The following is a 24,258-nucleotide window of genomic DNA, read 5'->3' on the forward strand; positions in this document are numbered from 1 at the left end:
AGGAAAAGTAGCAGAATACAACAGTCACTAATATGCCATTATGTAAAAATGTGAGTGTGTAACCGATGTGATTCTGCAATTTGTATTTGGGGTAAAAATGGGAGTTCATAACCCAATTGAGTCAAATGTATGAAAGATGATATATCATGAGCTTTGTAATGTTTTGAACAACCAATAAAAAAATAAAAAAAGAAATTATAATTTGTGTACTTTTCTAAGTGTATGTATGCCTAAATAAAAAGTTAATTCATAAAATAAAATAATAGGACCCTGCTAGTTTATGTGCCACATTTACATGGATTTTTAAGAAGTACCTCCCTGGGTGCATGAAAAAGTGAGTAGTGGCAACTCCAGAAGTCTATGCCTTGGTAAATGGAGGGTGGGTTGGGTTTCATACTCACTGATGGGCATGGCTAAACACAAAACCACACATCTGCATGGATGTCTGCAAATCTTCAAAAACACTCATTTGACCCTCCCTCAACCATAGTTTTATGAGGAGAGCAGGGCAGGCATCCTTATTTTACAGATGAGGAAGTAGCATGGAACAGTAAGACCAACGCACAAAGGTGCAAGAACTAATAAGGCATGGAGCCAGGACTAACTTCTAGACCAGCAGCTCTTCACATGGTTCTGATTCCTTTTCAGGAGCGGGGACAGGAAGAAATCTTCTGTTACTGTGTATGTTGTTATGGGTCACCTCAAATGCTTTGTGTAATAAGGCAGAGGAGCAATACATTATCTAATATTCTTAATACTGGACTTTACTAAAGCTCCCAGGTTCTGAGCCCATTTGGAAAATGTGCATTGAGCATGTACTTTAAAATAAACATTCATCTTTTGCATGTTTACCTGTGGATAACGATCAGTAGAATAGAGATGTCTAGATGTCAATGGTGTACCCTGTCCTTCCCATAGCTTAAAATTATTGACTGAAGGATATAAGCCTTTTTATGTTTTGAAAAAGTGAAAAAGACACAATATATATGTGTCCAACTTACCTAGAAGTGTCTGTTTATTTTGGGAAGAGTCGGGCTCTGCAGAACATCTACATGATCGGAGAACAATCACTCCACCAAGTACACCATCTTCACTGGCTAGGAAAGGTGAACCTAGGCACAAGGGATTAGAGGTCATTTTTCAGGGAATTTTACTTTTTTGATTTTTCAGTTTTCATTTGATTACCAGAACAAAAATGTGCTATGAATAAGAGCTTGGAAGATGCCCATTTTCTGACAGTCATCATTGTTCATACCTCGTATAGACTTGATGGCAAAGGCAGGCTTATGCCTGAACAGGAGCCATTTGGCAAAGACATTACCAGATGCCGCCAAGATGACTTGAGTGGGGAATGGAGTGTGCATTACTGTATTCAGAATGGAATTGGAAACACTACCAGATTAAAGGACCAAAACACAAATACATGAAAAAATGTTCAACAACTCCCTTTGATCAACTCTTAGAGGCTACTTACCAGGCTCTCCCTGATGTCAGGGATATACCACCAAAAGCTTTGATTAACTACCTTAAATTCTATTTTAAACAATAAGCCACAAACTTTATTACAAACATTTAAAAATGCTCCTGATGGTTTACACAAATAAGAGTGAAACTATATTTCTATTATGAGATTCTGGTAGTTAGAAACAGCCCATCCTCCTTGAGATCTCACACACTGAACTATTGTGAGCATTTCAAGAACATTACATTTTAAAACCCCTCATTTTTCTTCCCCAAGGACATCTTCTTCAAACATCTGGCATAGCAAGTGAGCACATGGAGAACAAATGCAAAATTAACCTAAGAACTATCAAAGAAAGTAGTAAAAATAAAAACCAACCAAATTGGATTGGGGGGGAGCTTCTGGTTAAACTTAGTAGATTAAATACATACATTTATCTCCACTCTCTCCCTAAATCCAGTGAATTGGTGGGAAAGGAAGGAAAAAGGCATGACTCAAAAAGGGCAGAGAAAGAGGAAGTGGAGGGGAGTGGAAGGGACCTTTTAGTAAATGGAAAGGAGATGGACAAGCAATTGTTCACCTAACAGACCTACGGAAGCTGAAATCTAATTTTCTATAGGATAGAGGGAACTTAGAGTGAGGGACATCTGCCGCAGCCCGGCTGGCTGGGCAAAATAAGCGGAGGGTGACGAATAACTTGTGTACGTTGATACAGCAGGAGTGGGAGCCATTTATTGTAGGACAGGAGCAGTATTTATACATTCCACACAGCTTATCTAATTAGCATAAACTAGATACATCAGTCAACCAATCAGGAATCTCTACACTTAATGGCTCGCTTTTGTTACTTCTCAAACCACTCCCTCTGACATTTTGCCAGGCACCATCCAGACTTGTTTACGAACTTTAACATTCCCCTGGCAAAATGCCAGGTGTTATTTTGACTTGTTTACAGACTCTAACAGACATCCACAAGGAACCTTCTAGTTTTGCCATAAAACTGAAAGGATCAGAAATTGGAGACTTGGAACTGAAGGCAGGGATAGAGGCCAGGGATGAAATGAAGACAACAAATTAAGACCTGCTAAGATCACTAAGTTGTTTCAATTAGGCCTCTGTCTCAGGAAAGAGAGACCAAAACAAACAAAAATGCAACACAGGGAAAACAGGCAAATGGACTGAGCAGAAGTAAAAAAAAAAAAAAAGCAAGATAAAAGATACACTTACACATTGATGAGACTACAAATTAGAACAACCACTTTGGAAAGCAGTATGGAGATTCCTCATAAGAATAGGAATGGAACCACTATATGACCCAGCTATCCCACTCCTTGATAGTTATTCAAGAGAACTAAAATCAGCATACTATAGTGATATAGGCATATCCATGTTTATAGCAGCACAATTCACAATAGCCAAGTTACGAAACTAGCCTAGGTATTGTCAACAGATGAATGAATAAAGAAAATGTGGTGTCTATACACAAAGAAATTGTATTCAGCCATAAAGAAGAATGAAATTATGTCATTTGCTGGTAAATGAAAGGAACTTATGAACATCATGCCAAGTGAAATAAGCTAGATTCAGAATGTCAAGGGCTAAATATTTTCTCTCCTTTGGGAATGCTAGAAAAAATAAGGAGAGAAATAAAGGGGTAGAGGATATCCTGAAAAATTAAAGAACAGTAGAGTAGAAGAAGGGGATTGAGAGGAAAGGTGGAAGGGTGGGCAAGAGGAGAAACTGCAGAATAAAATTGACCAACTTATGCTACACATATGTACATATACATCATAATGAATTCCATGTTTATGTATAACTATAATGTATCAATTTAAAATAATAAATACATAAATAAATAAAAGATCAGTAGAGTATAAGCCAGGGATCAGGGAAGGGAGTAAAAGAGGAAAACAGGATGAGCTTGGGATTGTGAATGAGTAAACTATGTTATACGCATTTCTGATTATGTCAAAATGAACCTCACTATTACGTATGACTATAATGTATTTTTAAAAGCATTAAAACTGGGCACAGTGGCACACACCTGTAATCCCAGAGGCTTGGGAGGTTGAGACAGGAAGATCTTGAGTTCAAAGCCAGCCTCAGCAACAGCAAGGCACTGAGCAACTCAATGAGACCCTGTCTCTAAACAAAATACAAAATAGGGCTGGGGATGGGCCTCAGTGGTTGAATGCTCCAGGGTTCAATCTCCACTACCAAAGAAAGAAAGAGAGAGAGAGAGAGAAAAGGAAAGCAAGGTTTCCAAGTTGGGGGTGGGGGGTAGGGAGAAGATTACAAGGAAAAAAAAAGATTACAAGGGGATCATAATGGCATCAGATTTCTCAACAGCAATACTAGAAGATAATAAATTATGGCACTGTCTTCAAAATGCTGTGAAAAGATTTCCAACCTCGAATTCTATATTAAGACAAAAATGCCAATCAAGTGTAAAAGCAGAATGAAATTCTACAAAGTGTTAGAGTGTACCTCCCATGCATTCCTTCTCAGAGAGTTACAGGATAAAAGGACCATGGCAAAATGAAGGAGGAAGTAAATAAGGAGAAAGGAAATTGTTTCTGAAAACAAGAGATTTAAAACATAAAAGAAAAAGGGATTCCCAGATGACACACAGCTACAGAGCAAGCTTAGAGAGCAAACAGTCCAAATTGGAGCAGGAAGACAGAGAAGGCCAGGAAGGAATTTCCAAGGGCAGCAAAAAAAATAAACTGACCAAATACATATTGGATTTTAAATTATTGCGAGGAAATGTTTCAGATTTTGAGGGAAGTGAGAATATGGAAGAGTGGTTGTTATTAAAAAAAACTAAAAAATAATGAGGCAAATGTTATCTATGAAAAAAAGATAAGTCTTGGTACAAGAAAGGAAAAGAGAGGGTTAAGGGTCCCTCAGCGGTGCAGCCCTTGCCTAACACATGTGAGGCCCTAGGTTCAATCCCCAGCACCTCAAGGAGATGGAACCATAGTATAGTATGTAGCTCATGTGAATAGCTATAGTAAAAATACATAAACTCTCAACATTAGTGAAATACAAAATAGAGATATACACATTGAAAGGGGGAGGGGCAAGTACAGGTTCATAGAACTGAGATTAGAAGAATAAGAGAACTAAATCATTGCCTTCTCTGAGTGTGAAGATGATAATGACTAAATCTGATAAATAATATCTAAAATTGAAAAATTAAGAAATACTACTATCGGCATGTTATGTTGAAGTACAGATGTAAGTTTTAGAAGAAAAAGCTAAGGGAGTTAAAAGTAGTAGCCTCTAGGGAGAGAAAACTGGGAAGCAGATAGGTTGGAATAGGGAAGTACTCAATTTTATTATAAGTCAGTGATACTCCTTTCAGACCATTTCTTGGAAAGAAAAACAACATAAATTGAAACCGTGTAACTAGAGTAAATTTCTTAATCCTCTGCTTCTTAGAGAAGGGGAAAGGAGGTAGGGGGACTCGTTTGACAAATGACTCTACATTGGGCCTTGGTTCCATGTCGTCATGTCTGAAGTTGAATTTTCGGAAATACACTACCATGAGGTGTTTTATTAACATTTTAGAGATGAATAACCTGAGGTCCGGAGAGGGTCAATGACTTTCCATAGCCATGCCAAAGTTCGTAGGGAATGCCACATCCCCCCACCTTCTCTGAACTTATGATCCTTGCTTCCTTTGTAGCACTTCCTCTTCCTTTTTATTTGTTCCTTTTTTAGGAACAAAAAAAACTCTGGACAATCTCACATTCTAACTGCCAGGTGGTTACTACTCAAACTCAGCACTTTTGGAACTGTTTCTTTTCCCATCAAATCCAACAACTTTTCCTAAGCTTCTTATAGTTTATTCAAGTTCAAGGCTCTTTGCCTCTTCCTTCTCCAATAACCGAACACTTCAAACCAAGTCAAACCCTGACAGATCTGTGATTGTACACCTACCTCTGTCTCTTCATTTCACTGTAGATACCCTCTGTGAACTCTCACTATACTGCAAATACTGCAGTAGGCTCTAATCTGCCCTCCCTGCCCCAGTCAATCTCTAAATTAATAATCCAAGAAATGTATACTAGGTGCCAGGACACTTCTAGGCACTGGGAATACAGCAATGAACAAAACATATATCTGGATGAATAGTATGGGGAAAAAGTAATACACTCAAAGCAATAAGGAAATCCATCCAGATAGGAGGGAGAACTGTCAAGAAAATAAATAATGGAGGGCATCAGTGGAGCATGGAGGATCAGAGGAAGCCTTTTTTGGAAAGGTGCTAACCACCACGTGACAATCTGGAAAAAAACATTCCAACCAGATGAACCAGAGGCTCTAAGGTAGGCAGAGCTCAGTGTGCTCAGGAAATAAAAATTGTATAGAGTGACAGGAACTGAAGGAGGGAAGGAGAAGAGAAGAGAATATGAGTTGAGAGAAAGGTAGGGGGCCAGATTATGGACAGTGATAGATTTTATGTGTACCTGTAAAAGGTTACTGGGCTGTGTGAAATGAACTGGCAGGGCAAGTATTAAAGCAGCAAGTCTTTGGCTGAGAGATAATAGTGGCTTGGGTGAGTCTTGTGACAGTAGAAACTATCTGCAGAGGTTAAGTCTGGGATATATTCTGCAAGTAGAACTAACAGGGTAGTTCACAGAATAGACATGGGAGGTGGGGAGCATGGGAAACAGAAACAACCAAATTCAGTCCCAGAAGAGATATGCATCCTATATATGATCACATCATTAAACAACTCAAAAACCTTCAGTGGTTCCCTACTGCCTATAAATGATATCCACACTCCTTATCTTCCTATATTTATTTTTACAATTCAGATGTTTCAGCCAAATTAGATTTTCTATACTCCTGTAGAATTTCATCTAGGATCACTGTTGTGGACAGCCCTTTCTGGCTGTACTCCCAGCAACTCAGCAAGATGTGGTGGCACATATCTGTACTCCCAGAAACTCAGGAGGCTGAGGCAAAAGGATCGATCACAGTTTTGAGGACAGTCTCAGCAAATTAGTAAGACCCTAAGCAACTTTGTGAGATCTTGTCTCAAAACCAAAACCAAAATAAAAAGGATAGTATGTGAATGCTCTGAAAGGGGGCAGGGCCTCAGGCTACCATGGAAACTCGTAACAGAGCTCTTTAGCTTTGATATGTGCACATTCAATAATTTAACAAAAGAGTGATTAGGGTATATCCGAAAATTCCAAATTTTCCATGGAAAATACTTAGATTGTTATTGTCACATAAGAAAAAAAAAAAAAAACACTGACTCAGGCAGAAGATCTTGTTAAGTCTCAGGGTAGCAACTATGTATTATTAAGCAAGGAATAAATCATTTTTTTAGTCCCATGCCTCAGTTTGTTCTATTATAAATCATAGATATTAAAAGACATCTTTTAGCTACCTTTGAGGACTGGTATGAGGACTGAATTTATATACATGAACTTTCTTTGGTGGTAGTAATATTGGTAGTAGGAATACACTTCAGAATTTTGCTGGTGTTTCAAAGATCATCATATTGAATAGGTCTATTACTGTATCTGCCTGGGTAATCTTCTACAACAGCTAGAACCAGTGTCAATTTGTACTCGGTGATAGGATGGTGGTTCTAATGGGTATTAGTTTCACAAGTTAAAAACACTAAATAGTCTCTGAAAATAAAAAGCTAATTCTTAATCCTACTGATAAGAAAACAAAAATTAACAGAGAATGAAATGCTGGATTCTAGGTGCTTTGTATACCCCATATGGGAACTGTGGGCAAAAATGAATAACCTTAAGACAATTCAATGTTCTATTAATATATGTACAAAGCAATTGGATAGATTTAAGAGATAAATAAAGAAATAAGAAGGTTAAACTTTATTCACCATAATAAAATAAGTCTTAAATAGCTCCTTTAAAGACCTGGGTCTGTAACAGCTATGGAATGACACTCTAAGTACAGATTGTAAGGGACACATTCAAATGTGTGTAATCTGCACATTCATTTAGGTTGCAAATCTAGACTGCATATAAATGAGACACCTACTTACCCTATATGTGCTATTGCCTTTAAGGATGAAGAAGGTGAAGCAATATGAGAGGAAAATCACTTCAAGTATTAGAGAACTCAACAAGAATATTAATCCATTGTCTTTTGATTGCTAATAACAAAGTCCCAATTAAAATAATTTCAAGGAAAAAAAGTGGGAATTCACTGGCTCATAAAATCCAATGGGGGTAGGGGAAAACAACAAAACTAAGCCTGAAATGATCAACGGTGACCACAAGCCAGTGGAGTGGGGTGATTGGAAAGACAATGGATATAATACAGGGTCAAAGATATGGGAAATTAGGATTCAAGATTTGCTGCTGTATTCTTGAATTGCGGCCAGTCATTTTTACCTCTCTTGCTTTTCCCCACCTTGTCTGAAAAACTGGGACACTGGACTCTAATATGCACAGTCCTAAAAGAATTTTCAGTTATGGAGCTTCATCTCTACCCACAGCAGCAATTAGCATTACCTGGTGCCAGAGAAGCAAAGACAGAGGTCTTTTGCAAAGCCTAACATTCCTCTTCAACATGTGAGAACATATCAAGAAAGTGTTGTATGGCTAGAAGGCAGCTGCAAGTGTTCCATCTTCCCATCACACTTAACAAAGAACTTCTGTCTTTTAAAAATACATTTTTTGCACTATCTTCTTTTTAATGTCTATATGCCAATTGTTTGAATGTCATTTTTCTCTTGGAAGAATAACTCATATATTGAATACACACACACACACACACAGGGAGTTTGGAGATCTGATGAGCAAGAATATGAAGACTGGAAATATTGATTATTCTCTACTTAGAACACAAAACCCTAACTTCAAAAGAACTAAAGAGATATAAGTATCCTTTACACTCAGAAGCAGGATAACCGTCTATACTTCCTCAGAGATCAGAACTTTTTCTCTAAAGATGCACTTAAGTCACAATTTTGTTAACTTATCTTCCATGTGAAATATAAACAGAATGGCAGGAAGTCCATAGGACACAACAACAGGAGTGGATCACTAATTTCTCAAGTATTAGTTCCATTAATAAGATGACACTGCATTCTGCATCTGAGGGGAAATCTATGAGGTTGCCTCCAGTATCCTATAAAAGGTGTTTTAATTTAACTAGATTCTATCATTTGCTGCTCATACAAAAATCCCAAAGGGAATGAGCCTGACTACATTCCTTTTATAGATGAAAATCAAAGGGAAAGAAAGTAACTAAGACACAGGGAGGTAAGTGACAGGCCTAGGGAACAAAGAGGAAATGAAGAGCTGAACACCAAACCACTGGCCCAAGTCCTCTGTCTATAAATTATAAGGACTATACCTGCTCCTCAAGAATCTACCCTGGTCACAGCTTGTGGATGTCATTGTTATGTGTTGATAAGCATAATCTTAAGAACTGCAATGTAACTTTTCAAATAGAAGACTTGAATGAGAGTTAAGTTTGACCAGTGACAATTTTAAAACAGTTTATCTACCAAAATCTAAAACTTTCACTGTTATCTTGATTTGCATTTCTTAATTATGAATAAAGTTAAATGTTTATATTATGGTTTGGATTTTAAATGTCTCCCAAATGCTTAAATGCTAAGGACTCAGTCCCCATCTGCAGCACCTAGACTTATCTAATTGTAACTTATTATTCAAACACTTTCCCCTGTACTTTCTCCTCCTGCTACAGTTTGGGATCTCAAGTTTATACCAAAAGCCTGCGTGCAAAATGTGTAAGCCTCAGATTGAAGCTATTTGGAGGTGGTGGAAACCTTAAGAGGTGTGGCCTAGTGGGAGGTCTTTTTGCATGCCCTTGAAGGGGAATGTGGGATTCCAGTCTCCTTTTCTTTCATGTCCAGGCCATAAGGTGAACAACTGTTTTGCCAAATACTCCCTGTCATGACATGCTGCCTGGCCATGGCCACCAAAGCAACTGTGTCAACTAACCATAAACTAAAATCTCCCAAACAGTGAGCCAAAGTGAACATTTTATGTTTAGAAGTTGATTATCTCAGGTATTTGTTACTGTAAAAGAAAGCCAACCAATACCACCCATGACTCTCCCCAGCTCTGGTGGTCACCATCCTACTCTCAATTTCAATGAGATCAGCTTTTTTTTAGACTTCACATTCTGAAATCATGTTGTTATTTATCTCTCTGTAAAGTGGAAGAGTTTCTACCAGAGCTTGTTAAAAGAAAGACTTGACTAGTGTACATCTTATGGGCAACTATCATTTGACTCAGATGTAGAGCCTAGAAGTGGAACAGCATCTTGTGGTCATGAAGAATATAGTCACACTCTAAAGATAGCCAAACAGATTGAGAGTCTAAGCCCCTGATACACTGTGGAGTCACTGTACCAGCCTAAAAGCACTCCAGGCTTTCAGGCTTCTTTTTTTCAGACTTCTTATGTGAGGAAAAAAAAAAAAAGTCCTTGTTTAGTTAAGCCTTTTTAGTTAGATCTGTCATATCAATCAAACATAATCCCAAATTAAAAATGTATTTATCCACTTCTTTACTGGGTCCTTGGGTTTTTTCCTTACTAATTTGCTACACTCTTTATATTAAAGCTATAAGTCCTTGACAATATTTGTTGCAAATATTTTTCTACAGTTTGTCAATATCTTTTGATTTTTCCTTATGATTCCTTTTCTTGCTTTTTTGGAATAGAAATATTTTTAATGCTTATGTGGCTGAATTATCAATTTTTTCCTTTAAGGTTTCTGTGTTGGGAGTTTTACTGGAAAGGCATTCCCTAATGAAAAACCAGGCAAATAACTTGTCCATGTTTTCTACTGGCACTTTTACAATTATAGTTTTTAATTTTAAAAGGTCAGTCTTTCTGAAATTAATTTTGCTGTTAAGACTGTAGTGGAGATCCTGTGGTATTTTGTTTTGTTCTGTTTTTACTAAATGGTCAGCCAATTGCACATCATAAATCTGTTGAAAAATTCATCTTTTACCCACAGACTTGAAATCTTTTTTATGACATATTAAATTTTCATATGCATTTGAATATATAAACTGTTCCAATGATAAAACTACTACCATACAGATAATAAATTAATTTAATTATTAGAGCTTTTTAAGTATATTCTGACTGGGCCAGTTTCCTGTACTTATTGATTATTTGTAATATTTGCTACTTTCATATGATTTAAAAAATAGACTTGTTTAAAAAAATATTCTTGGCTTCCACTCTCACTGGAATTTTTGTATGGACATAAGTTACTTAAATTAATTGTGACTTTGCTTAAGAGTCAGGAAATTCTGATAAATTTTATCTAGGAAAGCCTAAATATAGTCAGTTATATCTTTGACACACCAAAATCCTGGGGCCATGTGGATTTTTAAAGAAATATGATATGGTATTCCTAAAATAAAATATACAAGAATACCTCTACATAATTTAAAATGATCTTTCTGCCTTCAATGAAATAAGTATCTTCTAGAATACCCTGAGACATAAACTAAGTTTTAAAAAATATTTTTTCCTATGCTCAGTTCTGATCCATCTTATTTTGTTTACCATAGCCTATAATCAGTATTCATAATAGCAACAACCTTCAACCTATTCCCACAAAACAGGACAAAAACAAACCAAAACAAAAACCTCTTATTTCCAAGAGAGGTTGGATAGCAAGTTTTCTGTGAATGAAGTGAAAATACTCTGGATTGAAAAATTTTTAGGTCACCTAGTCATAAGTATATGAAAGACTCCCTGATACCATCTTTAAAACATATAAACCATTAAAATTCTGAGGAAATGAGGCTTTGCTTTAGATTCCATGTGTGTTAAAAACCTTATGGTATTTACAATACAGTTCAAGGAACCAGTGTTTATGAGCAATGCCTCTTGCTTCTGGAGGACTGCTGGTGTTTTAAATTTGGACTTGGTAAACACAGTCAATATGATCAAATAGTACAGATAAGCAGCTGAGAGTACACTAGAGAGTCTCCACCAATCACTGCACAAAGACTTTCAAACAACATTGGACTTTAAGAACATTATACACTCCTCTGTTGCTGCTTCTTCTGGGTTTTCCCTTCTCTGAATTGTTTCCTTACATATCTCATATTTTGCCGTGTGTGCAGACTTGACTCACTTTCACTTTTTGAGGTGAGTTCACTGCACAGAAACACATGACACTGACACTTCCAGCATGCTTCTCATTCCAATGTACAGTCAGTTTAAGGGAGCTTTGGGTGTTCTCATGAACTTTGCCTTCAACTGCAACAAAAAGTTTTTCATAGTTTCTGTCTGGAAAGCTTGATAAAATAGCGATTATTGACATTCTACTTCCTATTGAGTTTCTAGATGTGTCACTTTTTACTTTTGTTACTCTATTAAGAGTACAGTCAAGTAATTACAAAAGTTTATTATCAATGCTTGAGCTTACAACTATAGATCTAGAATGTGCACCCTTTATATTACAAACTTAACAAAATTGTCATGTATTCCATATAATGAGTTACTATATCCCAAATTGATAAAAGGGAATTACCCATTAATACAGGAGGATATTTATACAGAAGATAAGACTTTAACTAGACAATGTTTTAATGCTATGATATATAGGATTTTGTATTTCATTTGAATATACTTATCTATGTATTCCATTCTTAGTGAAGTCACTGAACATATTAAATCCCTGCTGTAGACTCAGCACTCTCCCAGACAATGTGTACATAGACACCAAAAAAGTTGTCCTATTGCAACTGCTAGAAGAAAAATAGGGTCAACATGCTAACATTTTAACATTGATTTTCTTAATAAGAATCCTAAAGTTCAAGAAATAAAACTAAGAATCAATAAGTGGTATAATATCAAATTAAAAGGCTTTTGTACAGCAAAGGAAACCATTAAAATTGTGGAGAGTCTACACAACAGGAGAAAATATTTGCCAGCTACTCTTTCAACAGGTGATTAATATCCAGACTATATAAAGAACTCAAAAAACTTAACACCAAAAATAAGAAAGAAAAACCCAAATAATCCAATCAATAAGTGGGCAATAAACTAAAAAGATATTTCTCAAAAGAAGAAATACAAATGGCCAACAACTATATGAAAAAATATTGAACACCCTTAGCAATCAGGGAACTATAAATCAAAATTGTACTGAGGGCCTGGGATTGTGACTCAGTGGTAGAGCGTTGCCTGGCATGTGTGAGGTACTGGATTAAATTCTCAGCACCACATACAAATAAATGAATAAAATTTAAAAAATAAAGTTCATCAACAACTAATAAAAATATTTTTAAAAACTATACTGAGATTTTATCTCACCCCAGTTAAAATGGCAATCATAAAGAATACAAATAACAATAAATACTGGTGAAGATATGGCGGGGGAGATACACTTATACACTGCTGATGAGACTACAAATTAGTACAACCATTATGGAAAGCAATATGGAGATTCCTCAAAAGACTAGGATTGGATCCACCATATGACTCAGATCCCACTACTTGGTATTTATCTCCCCTGAAACAAAAACAGCATACTACAGTGATACACAAATACCAATGTTTATAGCAGCACAATTCACAATAGCCAAGTTATAGAACCAGCTGAGGAGCCTATCAACAGATGAATGAATAAAGAAAATGTGGTATATATGCAACAATGGAGTTTTATCCAGTGATAAAGAAGAATAAAATTATGTCATTTGCTGGAACTGGAGAATATTTTGCTAAGTAAAATAAGCAAGATTCAAAAAGTGAATAATTTAATGTTTCATCTCATATGCAGGAGCTAGAAGGGGGGTGGATAATAAAAAAGGAGTTGACGGGGAAATCCAATGAAAACTGAAGAGAAAGAAACAAAGTAGAGGAAGGGGATTGAGAGGGAGAGAAAAAGGGAGGACATGGAAAGTACTGGGAAATAAAATTTACCAGATTATGCTATGTACATATGTGAATACACTACAATGAATCCTGCTTGTATATAATTATAATGAACTAATTGAAATAATAATAAAGATAGAAGAGAGATCAGTGGAACAGAGCAAGAGGATCGGGGAGGGAGGAGGAAAGGGAAAGGGAGAGTACTGGGAGATGAGATTGATCAAATTATGTTGTGTGCATGTACAAAAATGTCATAATGAATTCTACTTTTATGTATAATTATAATTTACTGATAAACTTTTGAGGGGTTCTGAGTATTGAACCCAGGACCTCAGGTATGTTAACTAGGTGTTCTACCTACCACTGAACTACAACCCCAGCTCTAATTTTTTTTAATTGTTCCTGAAAAACTTACAAGTCTGTTGACCAGACACAATTTAATTACATTAAAGCTAGAAAACCAGAATATAGTAATATATTAAATTTTTATATATACAATTTTACATGTACATATATTATCCACATGAATGTGTCCCAGCAGAATATACAGGCAATCAGAATGTGTGTTCATCACCCAACACCTAGAACAGTGTCTGACACACTTCATAATCAATAAATATTTGTTAGATATGAAAAGTCCAACAACCCATCTTCTGTTAAGTGTTTTTGGACTTACTTAGGAAGGGCATACTCACTTTATTAGGGAAAGATTCCTCCATGGAGGAAAGAAGGAAAATCTGCCCTTGGATAATAGGTTGAACTGAAAAAGCACTAGAATAAGCAGTCACAGCTCTTGGTATTTGGAGAAGGTGAACCTTGGGAAAGGTCACATAAAAGAGTACACAGTGACTAGCTATATCAGGCATTTAATATTTGCCACATGATGGACATGCGAAGTCATGATTTCCCCAGCACAAGCAGCACTAGGAGAAGAAACAACTGAGTTTCAGTATAGGGGCTAGTTTTGTCAAATCAAGTAGTTCAGAACTAATACATAGAGTGAAGAAGAAAAAGAACATGAGCAAATTCTAGAGAGCCAAAGGACAATAATATAGAGAACACCTAAAACTATGAAGGAGGAAAATCACCATGAGAAGAAACAGACCAATTTTGACCAAACTCATAAGAGAGAGAAACACTGAGGAACTAATGATTAATTTGCTGAAATGGGAACAGCAAAGGAAGAAACTGAGAAAACTTTTGTAAAAGAGAAGGAAGGATGAGATTTTAAGACAGCAACTGTGACTAAGCAGGCCAAGAGGGTGACATCGACTCCCAGATGTTATGCTTAGAAAGTTGATGACACGGTGATGACTTTAATTATGGACTTAATTTCCTAATAGAGTTTCAACAACCGTTTTAGTTGTCTCAAAAGTCAAGCACAGAAGGGAGAGCCCTACTACCCTGTGCCACTGCAGCCTGGAATTCCAGAAGGAGAGCCACTCCACGCCCATGCAAAGAGCCACCCTGCACCAGTATGGAAAGTGGTCCCACACTGGGGTTCCTTATTCATCAAAGCCTGGCTCCACAGTCCAACATATCAGGGTACATATAGGCTTAAGTCTGCCACAGACATGAAACTAGGATAGCACCCCTTCTATCAAGGGACAACAATAATGACCTGGTAAGAAGTCACCAAAGTCTCTGTGGGCCTAGCTGCACCAAAAGTTTCTCTACTAGGGGTGCTAACAGTTATCCTGTTGCTGAGGTAACAGAGAGTCTTGCATGGGGTTGCCTATCTCTTATTTCTCCTACTAATAGCCAACTTCTTATGATTACCCTCTCACTAGTCGTATAATCTAATACCTCCATATTCTCACACCCTACCTCATAAACATCTCAGCCAATCCTCCAAGCCCCCTTCCACCATCAGAAATTGTAAACCATTATGCAAACCTATTGACTATATGGTAGAAGAATAATGAACTCATCATTTCTGATTATAGTGACAAAACTGTAAATGTAAAAACAGAAGCTAACTGACATATGGCTGCACACTGGGTAAAATTGCCACAGTCTGGCTGGGCACAAATCATGAGCCACTGAAGCAGGAACAAACTTTATTTTTAAACTGCAGGAAAACACTTCACACAGCTCCCGGGGAATCCTCCCGAACGCCACGAGGTTTCTCCAGGAACCCCCAGCCGGAAATATCTCTCCCGGAAATCCCTCCTCCTGCACTTCCCCAACCAATGGGAACTCTCGGGGAATCCCCGGAAATCCCCACGAGAACTCCAAAATAGTGCAAGAACTCAAAAGTTGCGGCAGAGGCGGATAGTAATGCCTCGCCTGTCAATCAATACTGTTGGCAAAATGCCAGGGGCCATACAGACTCGGCCCTGGCTCTCAGCATAAAATGAGTGCTGTAATATCGATCTCTCCCTTAAAAGTGTGGTATTGATAACTTGTAGGGACACTATAAGACAATAGAACAGAAGACGTAATACCTCAGATCTACACTGCAAGAGAGGAAGGCACATAGACATCGTGAAAAAACAATGATCCAAACAAACCAAGACACTACAACAATAGAATCCATATATAGCACAGTAGATAAAATATCAGAGAAGCAGTTCAGAATATACATAATTAAAATGATTTGGGAATTAAAGAACGACCTAAGTGAGCAGATACAACCAAAACTCGATCACTCCAACAAAGAGATAAGAGAACAAATTCAGGCAACCATGGATGACACCAACAAAGAGATAAGGGAGCACATACAGATTGCAAGAGATTACTTCAAGAAAGAGATACAGATACTGGAAAAAAAAAACAAAGAGAAATCCTTGAAATGAAAGAAACAATATGACAATTTAAATACTCAATAGATAGCATCACCAACAGACTAGATCACTTAGAAAACAGGATTTCAGACAATGAAGACAAAATATACAATCTTGAAAATAAAGTTGACCTCATAGTGAAGACGGTAAGAAACCATACACAGAAAATCCATGAATTATTGGATACCATCAAAGGAGCAAATTTAAGATTTATTGGGATAGAGGAAGTTTCAGAGATTCAAACCAAAGGAACGCACAATCTCTTCAATGAAATAGTATCCGAAAATTTTCTAAGCATGAAGAATGAATTGGAAAAATCAAATACAAGAGGCCTATAGGACACCAAATGTACAAAATTACAACAGATCTACATCAAGACACATTATAATGAAAATGCCTAGCATACAGAATACAGATAGAATTTTAAAGGCCTCAAGAGAGAAAAATCAGATTACCTATAAGGGAAGACCAATTCGGATCCCAGCAGATTTTTTAACCCAAACTCTCAAATCCAGTAGATCCTGGAACAACATATACCAAGCTCTAAAAGATAATGGATATCAACCAAGAATCTTATATCCTGTAAAATTAAGCTTCAAATTTGGTGATGAAATAAAAACCTTCCATGATAAACAAAAGCTAAAAGAATTTACAGCAAGAAAGCCTTCACTACAAAACATTCTTGACAAAATATTCCACGAGGAGGAAATGAAAACAACAATGCAATTCTGCAAAGGGAAGAACTACAATAAAGGAAAAGCCAACCAAAAGAGAAACTAGGTCAAGCTAAATACCAAAAATAAACAAAAATGACTGGTAACACAAATCATGTCTCAATAATAACCCTAAATATTAATGGCCTAAACTCACCAATCAAAAGACATAGGCTAGTAGATTAGATTTTAAAAAAAAGACCAACAAGATGCCGCCTTCAAGAGACTCATCTCATAGGAAAAGACACCCACAGACTGAAGGTGAAAGGTTGGGATAAAATATACCATTGACATGGTCTACATAAGCAAGCAGTGGTTTCCATCCTCATAAGAAATAAAGTAGACTTCAAGCCAAAGTTAATCAAAAGGGATAAAGATGGACATTTCATACTGCGTAAGGGAACCATACATCAACAAGACATAATATGATAAATATATATGCCCCAAACACTGGAGCATCTACATTCATCAGTCAAACTCTTCTCAAGTTCACAACATAATTCTGGGTGACTTTAACACCCCTCTTTCACCACTAGACAGAGCTTCCAAACAAAAGCTAATCATAGAAACTATAGAACTCAACAATATAATCAATAACTTACTTAACTGACATAGAGTACTGACATAGACATACTTTCTTCTCAGCAGCACATGGATCCTTCTCTAAAACAGACCATATATTATGCTGCAAAGCAAATCTTAGTAACTACAAAAAAGTAGATATACTACCCTGCAATCAATCAGACCACAATGGAATGAAATTAGAAATCAATGATAAAATAAAAATAAAATATACTCCAAGACCTGGAAACTAAATAATATACTATTGAATGAACAATGAGTTGTAAAAGATATCAAGGAGGAGATTAAAAAATTCTTAGAGGTAAATGAGAACACTGATACAACATATCAAAATCTCTGGGACACTATGAAGGCAGTTCTAAGAGGAAAGTTCATTCCTTCATTCATGAAGTTCATTCCTTCAAAGAAGAAAAAGTCAACAAATAAATGACCTAACATTAAATATCAAAGCCCTAGAAAAAGAGGAACAAATCAACCCCCCAAAGCAGTAGGAAACAGAAAATAATTAAAATCAGAGCTGAAATCAATGAAATTGAAACAAAATACCCTAGAGGTTAGTGCTCTATCTGATGTGTGAGAGGTAAAAATTTGCTCAAAAGATGTAGGCTCTCTATTCACCTCACAGATTGTTTCTTTTGGTGACAAAAAACTTTTGAGTTTCAGTCCATCCCATTTATTGATTCTTAAGTTTTAATTCTTGAGCTATAAGATTCTTATTAAGGAAGTTGGGGCCTAACCCCACATGATGAAAATTAGGGCCTATTTTTTCTTCTATTAGACGCAGAGTCTCTGGTTTAATTCCTAGGTCCTTGATCCACTTTGAGTTGAGTTTTGTGCATGGTGAAAGACAGAGGTTTAATTTCATTTTGTTGCATATGTATTTCCAGTTTTTCCAGCACCATTTGTTGAAGAGACTATCTTTTCTCCAATGCATGTTTTTGGCTCCTTTGTCTAATATAAGATAATTGTAATTTTGTTGGTTAGTCTCTGTGTCCTCTATTCTGTACCATTGGTCTACCAGTCTGTTTTGGTGCCAATACCATGCTGTTTTTGTTACTATTGCTCTATAGTATAGTATAAGTTCTGGTATAGTGATTCCACCTGCTTCACTCTTCCTGCTAAGGATTGCTTTAGCTATTCTGGTTCTTTTATTTTTCCAGATGAATTTTATGATTGCTTTTTCTATTTCTATGAGGAATGCCATTGGGATTTTGATCAGAATTACATTAAATCTGTATAGTGCTTTTGGTAGTATGGTCATTTTGATAATATTAATTCTGCCTATCCAAGAGCAAGGTCGATTTTTCCATCTTCTAAGGTCTTCTTTGATTTCTTTAGGGTTCTGTAGTTTTAATTGTATAGAACTTTGACCTCTTTTGTTAAGTTGATTCCAAAGGTTTTTTGTTTTGTTTTGTTTTGTTTTTGAGGCTATTGTAAATGGGGTAGTTTTCATCATTCCCCTCTCAGAGAATTTATCACTGATATACAGAAATGCCTTTGAATTACGGGTGTTGATTTTATAACATGCTATTTTGTTGAATTCATTTAACAATAAGCATTGGTGAGGATGTGGGAGAAAAGGCACACTCATACATTGCTGGTGAGACTGCAAATTGGTGCAGCCAATATGGAAAGCAGTATGGAGATTCCTTGGAAATCTGAGAATGGAACCACCATTTGACCCAGCTATCTCTCTCCTTAGTCTATACCCAAAGGACTTAAAAACAGCATACTACAGCCACATCAATTTTTATAGCAGCACAATTCACAATAGCTAACTGTGGAACCAACCTAGATGCCCTTCAATAGATGAATGGATTAAAAAATGTGGCATATATATACAATGGAATATTACTCAGCAATAAAAGAGAATAAAATCATGGCATTTGCAGGTAAATGGATGCAGTTGAAGAAGTGAAATTAGCCAATCCCAAAAAAACAAATGGCAAATGTTTTCTCTGATATAAGGTGAATGACTCATAATGGGGTAGGGAGAGGGAGCATGGGAGGAATAGATGAACTCTAGATTGGGCAGAGGGTGGGAAGGGAAAGAAGGGGGCAGGGGGTTAGCAATGATGGAGGAATGTGATGGACATCATTATCCAAAGTACATGTATAAAGACATGAATTGGTGTAAACATACTTTATATACAGAGATATGAAAAATTGTGTTCTATATGTGTAATAAAAATTGTAATGCTTTCCGCTGTCATGTATTTAAAAAATAAAAGCAAATTTAAAAAAATAAATTGAAACAAAAGAAACAACTGAAAAAAATTGGCAAAATAAAAACTTGGTTCTTTTAAAAAATAAATAAAATTGGTAAACCATTAGCCATACTAATGAAGAGAAGGAGACAGAAAACTCAGATTACTGACATCTATGATGAAAAATGAAATATTACGACACTACAGAAATACAGAAGATATTTAGAAATTATTTTTAAAATTTACACTCCAATAAAATAGAAAATATCAAAGACATAGACAAATGTTAGGGTCTGTAAACAAGTCAGGATGGCGCCTGGCATTTTTGCCAGAGGGAGTGGTTTGTGAAGTAACGCCAGCGAGCCATTAAGTATGGAGATTCCTTATTGATTGACTGCTATATCTAGTTTATGTTAATTAAGATAAGCTGTGTGTAATGTATATATACCCCTCCAGTCCTACAATAAATGGCTCCCACTCCTGCTGTATCAATCTACACAAGTTGCTCTTTCTAGAAGCACATGATATGCCCAAACTAAATCAGAAGACATGCACAATTTAAACAGATCAATTTCAAGCAAGGAAATAGAGGACACCATCAGAATCCTACCAACCAAGAAAAGCTCAGGACCAGATGGATACACAACTGTGTTCTACAAGTTCTTTAAAAAAGAACTAACACCAATACTTCTCAAACTATTTCATGAAACAGAAAAAGAGAGAACACTTCCAAACACATTCTATGAGGCTAATATCACCCTGATTCCAAAACTAGACAAAGACACATCAAAGAAAGAAAACTTTAGACCTATATCTCTAATGAATATAGATGCAAAAATTCTCAACAAAATTCTGGCAAATCTAATACAAAACATATCAAAAAGATAGTGCACAATAGTCAAGTGGGGTTCATCCCAGGGATGCAAGGTTGGTTCAACATACAGAAATCAATAAATGTAATTCACCATATCAATAGAATCAAAGATAAAAATCATATGATCAGCTCAACAGATGCAGGTGGCACTGCAAATTGGTGGCAGCCTATCTGGAAAGCAGTATGGAGATTCCTTGGAAAACTTGGAATGAAACCACCATTAAACTCAGCTATCCCACTCCTTGGTTTATACCCAAAGGACTTAAAAACAGCATACTCCAGGGACATAGTCATATCAATGTTTAAAGCAGCACAATTCACAATAGCTAAATTGTAGCACCAACCTAGATGTCCTTCAGTAGATGAATGGATACTAAAACTTTGGTATATATACACAATGGAACATTATTCATCATTAAAAGAGAACAAAATCATGGCATTTTCAGGGTAAATGGATGGAGTTAGAGAATATCATGCTAAGGGAAGTAAGTCAATCCCAAAAAAATAAATGCCCAATGTTTTCTGATATGAGGATGCCAATCCATAATGCTTTTAGTTTCAGAGCTCTCACAGCAAGAGACTTACCCTTTGAGCATTTCCTTCCCACTGAAAGTGTCGAATAAGTGAGGTGGTGTGTGTGTGTGTGTGTGTGTGTGCGCGCGTGTGTGTGTGTGTGTGTGAGTGTGTGTGTGTGTTTTAAAGTCTATACTGAAAGAGAGGGGATCGCAGCTAAAGGATAAACAAAGGAAAAATAATGATGCCACCCTCAGTCCTCTAAGTGATATTGCCATTAGCTATTTACTGAGTACTATTAATTATGTACTTTGCCCACTCTGGGTACTGAGATTATATTAATAAACAAGATACAAAAGGTCCCAGCTCCCATAAGGATTATATTCTGATAGTTGAGATGGGCAAACATGCAAAGATACACACGATTCATAATTATGACAGTTCCAAGGATCAAATAAGCAAGAAACTGAGATGGAGACTGTTGGGGGCAGAAAGAAATCACTGTTGACAGAACTTTCTGAGAGGGTGACATATAAATTTTTATAATAAGAGGAAAAAGGATTAAGATAAAGATTGGACAGGAGACCATTACAGACTAAGGAAACAGCATATGCCCAGGTCCTGGGGTATGAAAGTACCTGCCAATTTGGCAAAACAAAAAGAAGATCAAGAAGACCAAAATAATGAGCAAGAAAAGAGAGTGACCTGGGATGAAATTGAGGGGACAGGAAGTAATCACATCTGAGAGACCATGAGGTAATACCTGCATTTTATTTTCCTTATAGTAGAGGGCCATCAAAGGGGTAAAACATTTGACTCATATTTTAAGAACAAAAACCTTTACAGAAGGGATTGGAATAGACTATTCTGTGGAGAATATATAGGGTTGAGAGTAGTAGTCAAAGGAAGATGCAGGAAGACTGCCAAGGAAATGGCTGTGGTAGTCTAAGTCAGAGTTCCTCCATGAATGTGGAGAATCTCCATGTTCCTTGGATGGCCTCCCTTTTGCTATGCCCAGCAAGACATCCCAGTGTGGGCGAATGAACCATATCCCTCCCCAGGCTACTAAACATATGCTGCAGCAGATTCTGCTTAGAGTAGAAGTGGAATAAGAAAATCAAGTGGCAACTGAAGCTACCTACGTGCTGTACTGAAGACAGCTCCCCTTCTGGAGGCCCACATGCCACATCAGAATGTGTGCAAGGGGTTACTGACCTCAAGCTGTCATTTCAATCAGGTTATTTATAAGTCCCTCATTACATAATATCAGTGCAGTGCCCTGAGTATAGATGTCAAAATTCTGGGCACAGCAGGCTCAACTGCTTCCCATGAAATTCCTTCTCTGGTCCAAAGCTCTGAATTCCTCCTCTTTGTTGGTCCATCAAGGCTTTAGTTAGCTCTGGAATTTCCTCCTTGTCCTAATCCACCAAAGCTCTAGTTTGTCAACCTTAGACCTCTGAGGAGGACCTATTTTTTTGGTCCCTCAATTTTTAATAACATCCTAAACCTTTCTTTCACTTTTCTTGTGGAATTTTAGCTGCCCTATTTGATTTAATTGCATATTTTTATATTCTGCATGTGCCTAGAAACATAAAACTGTAGAAATCTGCTTACTATATCTAGTAAATAAAATGAAAGGAAGAAACTACAGAATTAAACCATTAATGTCTGCATAAGAGCAGGTGATAGGAAAAAATCATGAGCCAATGATTTTTTTAAAATTTTAAAACATTTTTAAAGTGTTAAATGAGTGAAATCATATTTAGAGATTAGCTACAAATATAGCAAAATGCAACTGAAAGTTATAAATTCTTTTCTTTATTTCTACTGATAAAAGTATATCTACTAGAATTAATATGACATTAGTGGTAACAAAATACCAAATTGATCTGTTAGTCACTTTTGTTAACTTATAGAAGGATGAGCAGTAGACAGCCAGACTCAAGCAACTCTAAGGAAAAATAAAATAAGATAAAATAAAAATGCATATAATGAGAAAAGGACTAAAAGCAAGAGCAGGTTATCTTACCAAAAAAAAAAAAAAAATGGGCAAAAGCACTGATAATTGATCCTATGAATTACAGATATTATAAAAAACCCAATCATTCAAGTAAATATAATTTAAAAAACAGAATGTTTTGCATGTAATAAGATGGCTTTAGGAAATCATAAGCCAATAAGTAATGCTTTATACTCAAAACAAACTTTTAACTTTATAGAATTTCTGTTAAAAAAATACAACCACAAAAACCCTTATTATAGATATAATTAATCTAAATTTATATAAAGCAAATATTTTATAGATTTCTTTCTGTATATATACATGTACATGAATATATGACTCTTACAATTTCAGAAACGGCCATTAATCATCTGAGATAATGCTGGGAACTCCACCTACAGACCCAGAAATGCAGAAACACAGAGATTCATAATTGTATAAAAGGAATTATTCGTTAATAAGTTGAGGTAAACACTGAAAAACCACTCAAAGAGTTTTGGGAATTCCATATAAGCCAGATCTGTTTTAGACTTATATCCCATTAGGGACTAATTAAAGGATAAAAAGACCCTGTACCCACAGATTGTCTGACAACATGGAAATCAAATGCGGCATCATTCTGAGACTCATAAAATTCTAAATTAGAAGTGGGATGTTTTCATTTGCAAGTTTTCAATTACTACATCACCACCAAAAGAGACAACTAAATATAGCCCCGCCAGTGGTGGCACACAAAACCTTGATCTAGTGTGCAACCAAAAAAGTTAACGTTCAAAACAGCAGTCAATTTAAAACCGTTTCAAAATAGTACACACCTTTTAAAAGAGCCATTTTTTAAAAGACCAAGATCTACACATACAGTCAAGTGAATGGAGGTGCTTTAATGGTGAAAGTGCCACAGAAAAGAGGGAAGTGCTGTTAAATCAAAACTTTTCATTTCTATAATTAAAATTCATGAATCCACATCTATGCTAAAGAAAAGAAGAATTGTTCATTTTCTTTACCCTTCCAGCTCCTTCTCAGGACTCCTGAGTCGTGTGGCTCTTTTATTTTCATGTCAATTAGTGTCAAAGCTCAGCAAAATAAGCATATTTGGGGCCCTGTTTGTTGACTTGTCAGCACACAAGGACAGTACTTAGAGGTTCAGAGTACTAAGCACTTTTCTTTCATATTTTAATTGTGATGAAGAGTTGGCAGTTTTATGCTTGGTTTGAAATTTCTGATAATGTAAATGAATTCCCAGAA

The 24,258-nt window shown here is 36.3% G+C and overlaps 1 protein-coding gene across 8 annotated transcripts in view; it reads right to left on the reverse strand.

Moving 5' to 3' along the window:
• Positions 1–24,258, reverse strand: part of Tasp1 (taspase 1) — a 275,265-nt gene that overhangs the window by 55,904 nt on the left and 195,103 nt on the right. For all 8 annotated transcript variants that reach the window (XR_007350527.1, XR_007350526.1, XM_015482972.2 and 5 more), the window contains one exon: positions 1,002–1,112. Coding sequence is in view for 6 of the 8 variants with exons in the window: in XM_015482972.2 (XP_015338458.1) it covers positions 1,002–1,112 (111 nt within the window). In the remaining 2 variants the exon portion in view is untranslated. The remainder of the gene's footprint in view (positions 1–1,001; positions 1,113–24,258) is intronic.

The sequence above is a fragment of the Marmota marmota genome, unplaced genomic scaffold, assembly GCF_001458135.2.
Source record: "Marmota marmota marmota unplaced genomic scaffold, marMar, whole genome shotgun sequence".
Taxonomy (NCBI): domain Eukaryota; kingdom Metazoa; phylum Chordata; class Mammalia; order Rodentia; family Sciuridae; genus Marmota; species Marmota marmota.